General features: G+C 30.4%; 1 protein-coding gene across 1 annotated transcript in view; it reads right to left on the reverse strand.

Annotated features, from left to right (window-relative positions):
• The window catches only part of LOC145277804 (cytoplasmic dynein 2 heavy chain 1-like), a 253,964-nt gene that overhangs the window by 45,850 nt on the left and 194,688 nt on the right, over nt 1–13,426 (reverse strand). Inside the window, exons 57-62 of the mRNA XM_080129659.1 lie at nt 9,687–9,785; nt 7,295–7,418; nt 6,006–6,169; nt 4,145–4,264; nt 2,337–2,471; nt 1,197–1,340 (exon numbers count right to left, since the gene is read on the reverse strand). Coding sequence (XP_079985785.1) covers nt 1,197–1,340; nt 2,337–2,471; nt 4,145–4,264; nt 6,006–6,169; nt 7,295–7,418; nt 9,687–9,785 — 786 coding nt within the window. The remainder of the gene's footprint in view (nt 1–1,196; nt 1,341–2,336; nt 2,472–4,144; nt 4,265–6,005; nt 6,170–7,294; nt 7,419–9,686; nt 9,786–13,426) is intronic.

Genomic DNA, 13,426 nt, shown 5'->3' on the forward strand with positions numbered 1-13,426 from the left:
ACAGAAGAATAACATTGATCGTTTATACAAGATTCATTTCAACAGTTAACACATTGAATCGTCTTTATATAATTCATAGCAAATTAGAGATTGTAGAATTAAGCTAAGATTTACTGACATAAAATGCTTCAATAGTTAATAAAAAAAATATTGCTTGATTCAAGATTTTTTCCAAATGAATTATTCACTCATGGAACAGCAGTCAATTAGAACTCAGAGAATAGAATTTCCCATAATGGAACATTTTAGCTTTTTTATAAACCAGCTTTTATGTATTCTTTTGAGTATTTGTTTGTAGCTCAACTGGCAGACTGTTGAGCACTGTCTACTAAATTCAATAGAGATCAAGCTAGATTTTTTGTTTTAATAGTAAATAATAAAAAAGAATCCGATTTGGACCATCTAAAAACAGAGAGAAACACAAATTGATAATAGGACAAAAATTTCATTAAAGTTTTTACCTTGATTTTTGTGAAAGATAACTTCAAACTTATATTAAGCACACCATATTAATGAGTAGCTGTACCCTTATATAAAGAGAGACACACAATATTATGCATATCAAATTTGTAAAAATACTAACATTTTTTACCTAAAAAATAACTTTCATGTCGCTAAAAATAGTAACCCACCCATGAGGTAGCCTGGAAAAATAACTATTAATGAAACAAAGAAAAAGATAAAATTTTGTTTACATCCACATTTTATCAAAATAACAAAAAAATAAAATAAATGAGAAATCACAAATTTCAATTTAATGAAAATTTATTATATCTACTCATTTCTGCATTCTAAACTATGCTGGTTTGTGATAGCTATTCAAATGCAATTAAACCTTGACCTTTATAAACTTGATCTTAACTCATTAATAAAAAAAAATCACTCGTTTTAATGAATTTCTGCTGCTATTTAACCTATAACTGGAAGAAAGTGCTGATTAATACCTTTCTGCAAAAGTATTAAAGTATACTGGAATTAGTAGACGTGTGACAGGAATTGAACTCAATTAGCAGATTCTATAGTTTGTATAGGTAGTCATTAAGTCAACTATATATCTCTACAAATATTGATTTGGTCTCAAAATGCTTAAAGGTTGATATTCAAATGTAGCCAAGAAAAAAAAAACAAAAAAAACAAAGAATTTCTGGCAAGTGATACCCAATGAAATGTAAAAAAGAAAGAAAAATTCTACGTACAAAAGGTGCTTGCAATGCTCGTTTGAAGAGTCGAAGAAAGGAAGAAAGGCTAAATTGGTACATATTATTGATCTTGGCCAAATCACAAATCACAAAATAAAGGCGGCTGCCATTTTCTGCTAATGGCAAAAATGTGTTTCTTTCCTGAAAAGATATGAAAAACAAAACAAATTTCTTTTTAAAAGTTGACAAAAAAGTTTAGTAAATGAGAAAATATTTGCGTCTCATGATTCCAGATAAACGTTATTTACCAAATATGATTTTATAGCAAGAAAAATGAAAATAGAAGAAAGAGAATAGAATAAAATATATGTGTTGAAAATTAGAAACTAACTTCACTTGAATTTTTTTATTCTATTAATGCACATATTAAAGGCCTGGGGATGTCTTTGATAAACTATCTGCACTGTCTGGAAATCCACCCTCCCTGATAATCTCAAGAAAAACATTTTTAGGGTCATGATAGAATCTGTCTTGATCTACACCTTAACAAGTTGGACACTGATGAAACAGCAAAAACAATACACAAGGATGTTACATAGAATAACCACTAAAAAAAAAAACACTCAGTTAAGTAATAAGTGTATGAACACCTTTCTCCTATTTCAGTCTTTTAAAGCAAGACAGCTTTGGCTTGCTGGTCATTCCTAGAGAAGTCAGAATTTGCGAATATCTTCTATGGAATATATTACACAGCAAAAGATCAGTTGGAAAACTCTGGATGCCATCTGAAAGACCTACTAACAATTATGCCTGACAGAAATGGTTATAAGGAACGAATTGACAACACTCCTAGTAGATTAAATAAAAAATACAGGTTTGAATTCTGAAGTAAATAGATGATAACTAATCTGATAATTGTAAAAAAAAAAAAAAAAATATAATATTAAAACCCATAAAAAGATTTTAATACTAAAGTATTTTTTTTTAATTGTTCCAAAAATAATCAGTGTTCATTTTGAGTATCCAAAATAATTCTTAAGAATTGTTTTTGAATAAAATCAGAAATAAACTTTTAATTACTGAAGAGTTCATCATTACATCAGATTTGTAGGTAAAGAAACATTACATAAAAGAGACTGAGACAGAAAAAAGTAACAAGAAGGAAATAAAGGTAAGCATATTAATTTTTCGTCTGACCTGATCCAAAGAGGTTTGTAGTTGAACAGATTCTTGCAACGATTCTGTTACTGTGGTGCTACTAGCCTTCATCTTGTTCAAGGAGTCCAATAATTCTTTGTTTTCTAAAATGTTTCCCTTGGCATTGGCTAATTCCTACAAGACAAAACAAACATGAACATTAGAATATGGTAATACCTCAAATACCTGCAGTTCATTTTCTTTTTCAAAATTTTTATGCAAATTATAAAACAATAGTGTGTAATGTTTTGACATTTTTAGATGAGGATTGATTATTTGGATTATTTGGACTAATATTCTCATCTTGGTTGTTTTATTCACAACCTCTGACCTTTAGGTACATCTTTTCAGATTTGGAAGCTTCAGAGTCAAACTCAGGAATCTTTATATAAACTCGAGAACCTATATGTAATTTTTAAGTGAACTGTTTTATTTAAACCCTCATTTCAACAACCATGATATGGAATAAGACTATGGATAAATGGATGCAGTTCAAAATTTTCGAATTTGACTAAAAGATTTCCAAGGTTGAAATGAGGTTACATCAGCCAAAACATTGTTAATATTACAGCCAAGAGAGAATAATCCAAAATAATCCAAAAGTTATTGACTTGAATATTAATAATCAAATATTATATAAATATAGATAAAAAAAATAATTTAATCCTTGTGAGCTTTTTAAAAATTTTAAAGTAATAAAGACATAGTTAAAAAAATAATAATAATGTAGTATTTTTTGTGAAAATATTGCATATTGGTATAAAGGATTTATATTGTTATTTCAGACACAGTATGGACAGATTTAATTCTCTTTTATATATTTTCTGATTTATTTTGCATAATGAGATTATGGTTTGTCTGGTTTTATTTTCCTGCAATATCAATGGTTTCTTTAATGCCAAAATATAATACTTATTATATTTATGCTTATATTCAGTGGAAAACATTTAATTTTTAAGAGAAAAAATGAATACAATTGATTGAAAATATCTATTAAAAAAATCATCTGAAATTCTCAGCATTTATTAACAAATATGTTAATATAAAGTAATTATTTATTATATGTTAAAATTATTAGTTTTTATCTTCATCTCTACCAGCTTCTAATTTTTACATCAACAAATTTTATATCCTTCCATGTCCACTTTAACAAAAGTATCAGCCTTGACTGTCTGGTTTCTTAGAATTTTTTTAAAATATTTAAAATTAGACTAATCAAAATTATTTTGAAATAAATCTACAACTGCTGGCATTTTTTATATTTGTATATTAAAACAAAATCATGCCAAAGTTACGAAACAAAATCGCAGACAGTTATGTTTTGGAAATAAAAAAGACATTATTCAGTATTTTTCTGTTTCATAAAAAGATTTTCATCTATTTGAATAAAATAAATGACTAGGATGATAATCATTCAAGCGGAGGATATACATTTTCCACATTATGTCAATTGAGCTCCTATGAACAAATCAATAAGTAATTTGGCACAATAATAGAAGTGTTTGCTAATGGACAAGGAGATTAGGGTTCAATCCTTAATCAAGTCATATCAAACACTCAAAAATAGTACTTACCGTCTTCTAAAACACTAAATATTATAAAAGTGAAGTCAAGGGTAAGTAGAATAACCAATGAAAAGGAAGTTTTGGGGTTGCTCTTGCCTGTGGTTGATTTGTTTATTTTTTTATATTATTTTTGAAAAAGGATAGGTATGGGAGTGTTCATTCACCCCCACCCCCCAAGTGATACTGTTAGTAGTATATAACATCTCAATTAATTTACAAGCAGAAATAATTTGTTTAAATAACCTCAAGTAATGAGTCTTCAAGTTTGGCCAACTGAATTTTCAGTTCTTCTTCTTGTTGAAGTAATTGAGTTTTACGCACTTCTAGTTGTGGTTTCTCATGCTGAATCGTCTGAGCCAGAAGCTAAAAACACAAAACAAAATTAATTAATTAAAAATTAAAAGATATTAGCAAGATGAAAACAGATATAAAATAATGAAATAGACCACAATCTTGGCGGACAGAATTATTTGAATACCATAAGAATTTACAAGAAAAGCTTTGAACATATTGCAATTAAAAATATTCTTGGGTAATTACTAAGCATAAATAACCTAAACGATCACCTTTAATGAATTACAATTGCTGCATGGAACTGTAAAATTGCGAACATAAACAGTTTCATAAATTCATTTCAAGAATTTAACATACAATTTTACTGAAGATTTTTCAAATTATTTCAAGTTAATCTTACACTTTCATATACAATCGGATTTGAAATTAAAATCTATTCTAAGGATAGTAGAACATTTTTATTTATATATTTATTTTATTATTCCATTTCCACCCCAAACAAGGCACAGTACCACTTTGATGTAGGGAGCTACTATCGGGGACATGAGTTGCAGGGATACTATATAGGGAGTCGAACAGCAAAATGTCTGTTCACATTATACTTGAACTTCTGCATGTCAGTACAGTTGGGAAAACAGGACCCAGAAGGAAGTTCCAGAAACTAGCAGTTCTGGGGAAGAAACCATTAGAGTAGAAGGCCTTCTTACATCTAGGGAGGGTCTACTGTGTAGGGGTGGGATTTTGCTGATTGTCAGGTTTGTTGGGGGTATTTACATCGAGGGGGTACAAAGGCAGAACATCCACTATTAAAATACTTGTAAAACAGGTAGAGAGATGCAACATTTCATCGATGCTTGGATGACAGTTCAGGACCTATCAGGTTGGCAACTCTCTTCTGAACCCTGCTCAGGAGCGAGAGACTAGTAGCAGGTGCACCAGCCCAAATGTGACAACAGTACTCCATACATGGGTGAATGGTGGCCTTGTAAAGGTACAGAATACTTTCAGGCATAAGTAACTTTCTAGCACAGTAGAGAGAGCCCACCTTCCTCACAGCAACCTTGGCAATGCTCTCAATGTATCTGTTACAATTCATGTTTCCTGTGAATGATATACCGAGAAGTTTGAAATAAGTACTTTCAGGCAATATATCTTTAGCCATAGCTAATAGGTAGAGAAGGTTTCATGTATTTATTGAAGGAAACAAGCTTAGTCTTGGCAGCATTGAATGTGACCATCCATTTTTGTACCCATTCCACTACAAGATTAAAGGTCTTCCTCTATTCTTTCTTGTTTGGAAATAAATAGATAAAAGAGTGGTAGCTTGTTCAGTTGATTACAAATTAGGGCTAATTAAAATGTATCTTTTTTTTTCAAATACAACTTAAACTCAAAATTAAGGAACATTTGAACATGTATTTTATGTTATTAAAGTATATAAGAAAGAAACTGAGGTAAACAAACAGTCATTTAGTACAATAATAGATTTCACTGAGCCTTCAGCTTGATCCAATGGTGTCAGCAATTTTATATCAACAATAAATATTTATTCACATGTTAATCCTATTACAAGCAAATGTAGATGATAAAGTAATCTAACAATTTGATTCCATGATATTTTAATTTATTTCAAGATGATTAAATTCATTTTACAAAATGGTTCCAAAATAGAAGTGAAATTTTTCACTAAAATAATACAAGGAAAACATTGTTAAAATCAAGTAACGCTTATAAAGTTTCATGATAAAATAATGTACATGGCATCTAGCTAAACGAATACAACTTCATTAAATGTAACAGTGGGAATTACCTGTCCTGTAAGGCCGGCTGCTGTTGTGGTAAAGTTCACTTCAGTGACAATGGCTTTGGCATCAGATGGAATTTGGGGAGAAGGGTTCCTTGTTGTCAAGAACAACTTAAATTCTTCATTGAAATCAATGGTTTTATCTCCAATGTGAACCACATACCTTGGACCTAAATAGATGAACATGTAAGAACAAACATGAGAAAACATACATTGAAAAAAATTGTGAAACAACACATGGATACTTTTAATATTTTCTCTTTTGTTGAGTTGAATGTTTTATAAAACTGTTAAAATGACCAAATTTTGTACACTTTTTTTATAAAATTCTGTCTAGTTGAGAAATTTAGAAATTAGGAGATTGATTTAAATTCAATTGAAAAGAATAAAAAGAAAAGTATTATGAAGTAAACACAAATTTATATTTATGTGAATACAAGTTTACAACGCAACTTGTGTTATGTAAGATGCCAATTTGATTCCATTAATCACAGAAGCATCTAATACTTTCCATTTAGTTTAAGCTTATTTTCAAGACATTGCAATTGTCACTTGAGCCAATGAAAATGAAAAAGAGAACGATAACTTAAACGCCATCAAACTCTGGCAAATGTTTAGTTGCAATTTTGCAATTAAATATAACAGAATCCTATTAAAAATCAGTTGTCTTAGTTTTCACATTTCATATATATATTGTAAGTTAGGAACAAACATGTATGGTAATTAAGCTATACAGAATCTTCCATGTTTCATCCCCTCCCCTGTAGGCAATCATCAGCTAAAGAAGAAACTCATGTTGGCGTCATTGCAAGAGTTAGAAATAAATGGAATAAGTTCAGGAAACTTATGATGATGTATGGAAGTTGAGCCCTGTCAGTGATGGGTTGAGGACATGTGTTTCATGGAGAGAAATGATATGCTAATGATACACTGGATGTTTAATGTGAATCTTTAAAACCGGCTTTGATCTGATGAGCTCATAGATTAAATCTCAACAGTATAGGGAAGTATGTGCAGAACAGAAGACTTTCTTGATTTGGTCACGTTGAAAGAATGGATAGGAGCACGGGTTAGTAGACATAGAAAAGTTGAGGAACCAGGCTTAATTGGAAGTTGAACGCCAATGAAAACATGGGAAGAAGTGACGAAGATGAATTTGAGAGAAAGAGGGATAAATAAAAACCCGGTCATAAATAGGTTCGTTTAGAAGTCAATTCATAAAAACCCTTCGACACACGTCAGCATGTAAAATTCCTTATATCTCCATCATTATTCACATAAATGCAAAAACAAACCTTGAGATATGAGATCACCACGCAACAGAGGGAAAAGGATTGGTTCTATGCTTTCAATCTCTTGAATAATCAGTGTCTTGCCAAATCTCACAGCAAGTTCTAAGGCTGTCTGGAAATTGGAATCCTGCAATAAGATAAAGAATAGCAAGAAGAAAGAAAAAGTACTTCATATGGATTTGTACATGTCAAGGAATTGATTTAAAAGAGATCAAATTAACAATTTTTTTTATGAAAAGTGCCAAAACAATTATTTAAGCTTTTCATAATTTTTATGTGTATGTTATTCTAAAGAAAATGCTTTTAGTAGATTTTACTTTAAATAAATTAAATCTCTATTATCAGACTGTAAAGATGACCAAAGTTATCTCCCTTTCAGCCTTGTTACTGTCAACACAAGATAAGGTAGTAACTGTTGTGCAAACGCATGGTCAAGAATAAAGACTATAATTCTTTCGCTTTTGTTCATGCGATGTCTTGGCACATTCTTTAACAACAAAAATGCCATGGAGAAGATGTAAGATTTTGTACTGCGCTAAACACATACATTCTTTGATTTCTTGTAACAAACTTGTGCATTTTACATGTTCTAACAAAAGTCTAAAAAGTTTGATAATAAATTGCATATTTTTTTGTCATATATCAGTCAACAAAGCAACATTGTTAATCAAATTGGGAATAATATAACCAGGAAATGCATGCAGTAGCTAAAACAAAACAATGATGCCAACTATATAAAACAGAAATAAGTACATCCAGTAATTAAAATTAAACAATACACAATAGAAGGAGACAGGCTGTTATATAGATGACATGCTGGAAAGGTTATGAGAGTGTGAGAATGGTTGGTGTGTAAAATGCTATTGAACCGGTATGATTTTTGATTTGAGACAAAGTGATTGTTATGGAATCAATCGTTGTGTTCACACACCAAACCTCTTCGACTTCATATATTTATTGCAACTCAAACTATAAAGATATATACTTATATTTGGTATATTTTATAGTTTCTTCGAAATAAATTTAATAATTTTTAGATATTGTTTCATTTCAGAACCTTTTGTAGAATTTAATAGCAGTAAATTGCAACGGATAGCCATTTCTTTAGTGTGTTTGAGATTGGAAAGCATCAGTATATTGGAAGAAGGTGATCTACATCATAATCCTGGCCAGGTTTGAAAACTCAGAAATGTTAACTGTAATCTCATGCTCCTTGAATATATTGAAGGCTGTGAAATATTAGCTGGAGAATTGCAACAGAGATGTGGAAGCAGTGGCTAGTAGGAAAGATCACAGCAGGTGTTCTGACTGTACAACAAAATTAAGCTATGAAAAAAAGGTGTAGCAAGATCTGGACAAGGTAATGTGGATCTTGGCAATACAGATAGGTGTTGCAGTAGTCGGCTTATGAAGGTGTTAAAAAAAATCTTTGCTACTTCTCATACTATATCATCAATAAGATCAAACAACCAATCAAGACAGGAATATGATGGTCTTTGAGTGTGTTTTCACTGAAGGCCAGGTCATGCTGTTCTACATCTTAGAAAATGTAGACTTAATTCAGATGGCTATACTGAGTTGCTGTCCACTGTTGTCAAGTGCTGGGTGAGGAGAGTGGCTGCAAGAACTACAACTGGCCATCTGAGAACTCCCACAATTTGCTTAATCACAACATCTGAAATCAATCCAACTTGCTTAATCTCAGTCCTATAAACTATTATGCATGTGATGCAACTGAGAAAGACACAAACATGAAATATCAAGGACAAAGTGATTGCCAGGATTGAACTGATGTCTTTTGAAGAATACCATGAAGGTTGCTTGCTCCAGTTTCATAGAAGCCATGGTGGAGGCTAAAGGCAGCTTTTTTGACTGAGCTGCATTTGGCAAAATATTCTCTAAGAGATGCAGTTTGAATTTTAAGAATGCATCAATTATTGGTAAAGATGTAACATTTTTTCTTACCTTTTCAAAGAGTGCAAAATTTATCTCAAACATCCTATATATATTTTTACATACAAGTATCAAGAAAAACCTTTTTAAGGGCAGTAGTTACATTATAAATAAGTGCAATTTATCTCATATGTAATCTAATATATAAAGTGAAATCAGTCTCTTGAGCATTTTTGTTAAGAAAAATAAAATAGAAGTTTATTTAATCCCTTCTAGAAAATACATTATTTAGGCCGGCATTATTTTCAAATGGTGACCATCTTAAAAAAATAAAAATGCTATATTCATCCATACAGAGTTGCTTAACTTTGATTAGAATAAAAACAAATATTAAAAACAAACAAACTGGCAGTGAAAGTAAAGAAAATCAAAACAAATACAAGTAGATACACTACTGGGTTGATAACTAAATTAAAAAAACAATCTACAGTGTTTTTCTTACTTGTTGATTAATGACTTCAAGTCTTTTATCTTTTAGGTGTTTTTTTAGCCATTCTGTCGCCCGTGAGGAAGGGTCAATGAGAAAGGGTGGCAGTGATGTCTGCAAAGAAATGGCACAATTGTAAAACCAAAGTGATAAAACTTTTTCAATAATTTTTTTTAAATAGTTAAAAACGGTTTCCATTTTTTTTAATTATTATTTTATATTTTATTATTTTTTTATTATTATTAAAATTATTATTTTATGTTTTATTATTTAATTAAAACTATTCAATTATTAGAATGTTGAAAATATTTAATAAGCATTTTTAGAAAGTGGACTTTATTCATAATTATGGCTAGTGTTATCAACCAACTACTTCAATATCAACATCAGTTAATGACAAAACGTTCTTTTAAAATATCATTATGATCATGAATATAACCTATGTGTTCAGATACAATTCTCTATAAGTAAAATTAATGTGTATCTATATTAATAAAATTATATCAGCATTTCTTTTGTTTTTGTCTACATGTTTTTAACCTCTACATAACACATCACTTAATAAGACCCAAGTCTAACTAAGAAAACAACTTTTATGCAAAATTAAACTTTATTCATCAAAATAGTATCCTTTTAAGGTGATACACGGATTCCAACAATTCAATGTCATTTTTGTAGAATGAGTTATTGTTAGCCTCCAAATACACTACAGTTTCTGGTATCACTTTTTCATTAGAACCAAATCTCTTTCCCTGAAGCATTTCTATGAGGTTTGCAAACAGCTAGTAATTGCTGGGAAACAGATCTAGAGAATAGGGTAGGTGTGAAAGCAATTTGAAGTGCAATTGTGAAACAATGCATTGTTTTTTGTGGAAGAGCATTTTTTCTTCTTCATTTTGAGGTTATTTTTTTGTTGATTTCTTTCTTCAACTCTTGATTTCTATCAATATACATGTTATATAATATTTGCTATTGATCATTCTCCTTTTCCTAAAGTAACCAATGTATGAAATGCCTCATGCATCCAAAAATCTGGAGGCTAAAACCTTGCTTGCTAATATTTGCATCTTTGATCATTTTGGACAGATTTCACTTGCTGCTGTCCACTCAGCCGACTGCTGATTTGGTTTCAGAATGAAATTGTGGATTTATGTTTTATTCATTGCCAAATATTGACATAAAATCTTCTTTGTGATGTATTAAAACGGTTTCAAACAACACTGTAAATTGTTGTCATGTTGTTTTTGATTGACACATTTTTGATTCACAGCAAACATGGCACCCAGTTTGAAAATAGTTTTCTCATTGACAAATGACCATACAAAATAGTGAATACATTGTATTCGCATATCATTTTTGCTATTCAATTTCGATTTATGCATTTCCAACTGCTTTTTTATGTTTTCTGAATCAACTGTTGAATTTGAGTGACCTGAGCATTCAACATCATTTCTGTCTGTATGTATGTACAACTACATTTAAAGTCAGCATACCACTTCTTAATCATGGTTTCTTATGTTGTAGAGTCCAAACAACAATTATCAAGATATTGCATTGTTTGAACAGTATTTTTCTCATCAGAAAGCAATGCTTTATCAACATATGAAATGTAGATTTTTCTATTGTTTTTAAAATTTGCAACAATAGCTTCACTTGAATAACTGTAATTTGTAAACTAATGATTCAATTGGTTCAAATTTTGACATGTGCCATTTGAAGATTAGTACTTTATAAAAATCATGAAATTTTTTATTAGTGGTGCCCATCTATATGTCAGACCCTGGACTTATTAAGTGATGTGTTATTTCATTTTTATTTTACATACTTTCTTTAGCTTGACAGGGCAACAATGTACTCCAGTCTGGCGAGACAAGTTAATTATATATTTTTTTCTTCTTTCTAATTTATTATAAACAATATATAAGAACTTTATGTTGTTAAATATTTAAAAATACAAAATTAGAACAATTACTTTTGGCTCTTATAACTGTATCTTAGGTATGATTTCCATCTGCACACTCAATGTAACTCCTTAGCATAGGAATACAAACAAAATAATTTGGACCAGTTTCAAACATAAATACAAAGTTCACTGACAGTTAACAACACTTTCATCATAATTCATACATAACAACACGAGTCCACATAAAGTCGTCAGAAAATGTGTTACATAAAAAGAAAAATAACAATAGTCAAAAAACACAATGTCAACTAAAATCAAAAAGAAAAAAAAGTCTGGTGAAAAAAAAAGCAACCACCAACAAGTCCTTATACTGTGCTCATGAGGTAGAGGCAACAGTCTTCATACATGTTTATTCTTGGCCTTCGGGACAAGAACTCTTTCAACTAGCTTGCCCCACTCCACGTAATTTTATAAATTGATTACAAACTGTACATTTTTCAATGAATTTGAACTTTTTTGGACACTTAACAAATGCACTCACACACTATTTTGTTTTATTTTTATATATATATAAAAAAAAAAAAAAAAAAATGCACACACAACACACAGATAAGTTCTTTACAAATTGTAAATATGTTATTTTTACACTGATCGCTGGGGTTATTAGTTAGATTAGGATCCACAGAGTGAATGAGGTATTTTGGTAAATGTTGCCAGTCAAGAGTAAGACTCCAAAGTCTGCATTTTCAACAATGTTAAATAGTCACAAAGACCCTGTACCCTCCCCCTCCCAATTTCTTATAGGGCCTTGTGCCTAATTTTGTTTTTTGTAATTGTTGCATGTTTTTTGTGAAATGTATTTTTTATGAAAATAATATGTACTTTTGCCGGAAATAAAATATATAAACAAGATCAAAGTGTAGTATCTGTTCTTCAGATGCTGCACTTCAATTTCTTGTTCTCTGTCAGTGGAGGAGAAGTCCTTCATGACTGAGACAATTTTTATTTTTGTTCCTTTTCTCCACATTAAAAACGACCCTGGTGTCTAACTCTGTCCTGTGGGGAGGCATTGTAAATAGGAACCATAAACTTAAAAAAAATCATCTGAGCTTTTTTATCTGTGAATCAAATGTTGATTTCAAAATTTCAAAATAAAAATAGTTTACCATAGTCGAGGGCAACTTGAAGGCTCCCTTTTCATTTGCTAATACACCACGGTGTAGAAGGGGGCACCATTCTTTTCTGAAGATGATTCTACTTACCCTTCATCTTCACCTGATAACGCTGAGTGTTTAGTAAAAGAGTATAAAGTATTATTAAGTCTTTGATATGACTTGACCAAGGACTGAATCCTGGTTTCTCAGTTCATTAGCAAAACCTTTAACATTATACCAAATGAGCTGGTGATGTTGATTTCTTTAAAAGACATCCTTTTGAATTGTGACTTTAACTTTCAATGCAACTACATTACAGTGATGATGATGATTACAACAATGATGATGTTGCATACAAATTTATACTCAACTGACTAAATATGTGACTAAGTGCATGTGCTTAAGATCTTACCATTGAAAAAGTCGGCAAACAGTGCTGGAGAATAAAATAGACAAAAGAATAAGAAAAAAAAACAATAATAATTCTCTTTTCTTTACACTTTACAATAATATAACTGTTCAATAACTAACAAGATATTTTCTAATGTTTTTTTCTTTTACAAAATATAAAAATAATTAGAACACACTTGCCATAATGAATAAATGCAAATAGATTTATCAAGCAAAGATTGCGTCTGTTTATGGAGTATGGCCATTGGAAAAGGTATTAACATCAATAATGAGTAGAATAGTCATAT

The sequence above is a fragment of the Euprymna scolopes genome, chromosome 6 (genome assembly GCF_053919585.1).
Source record: "Euprymna scolopes isolate OS-2025 chromosome 6, ASM5391958v1, whole genome shotgun sequence".
NCBI lineage: Eukaryota > Metazoa > Mollusca > Cephalopoda > Sepiida > Sepiolidae > Euprymna > Euprymna scolopes.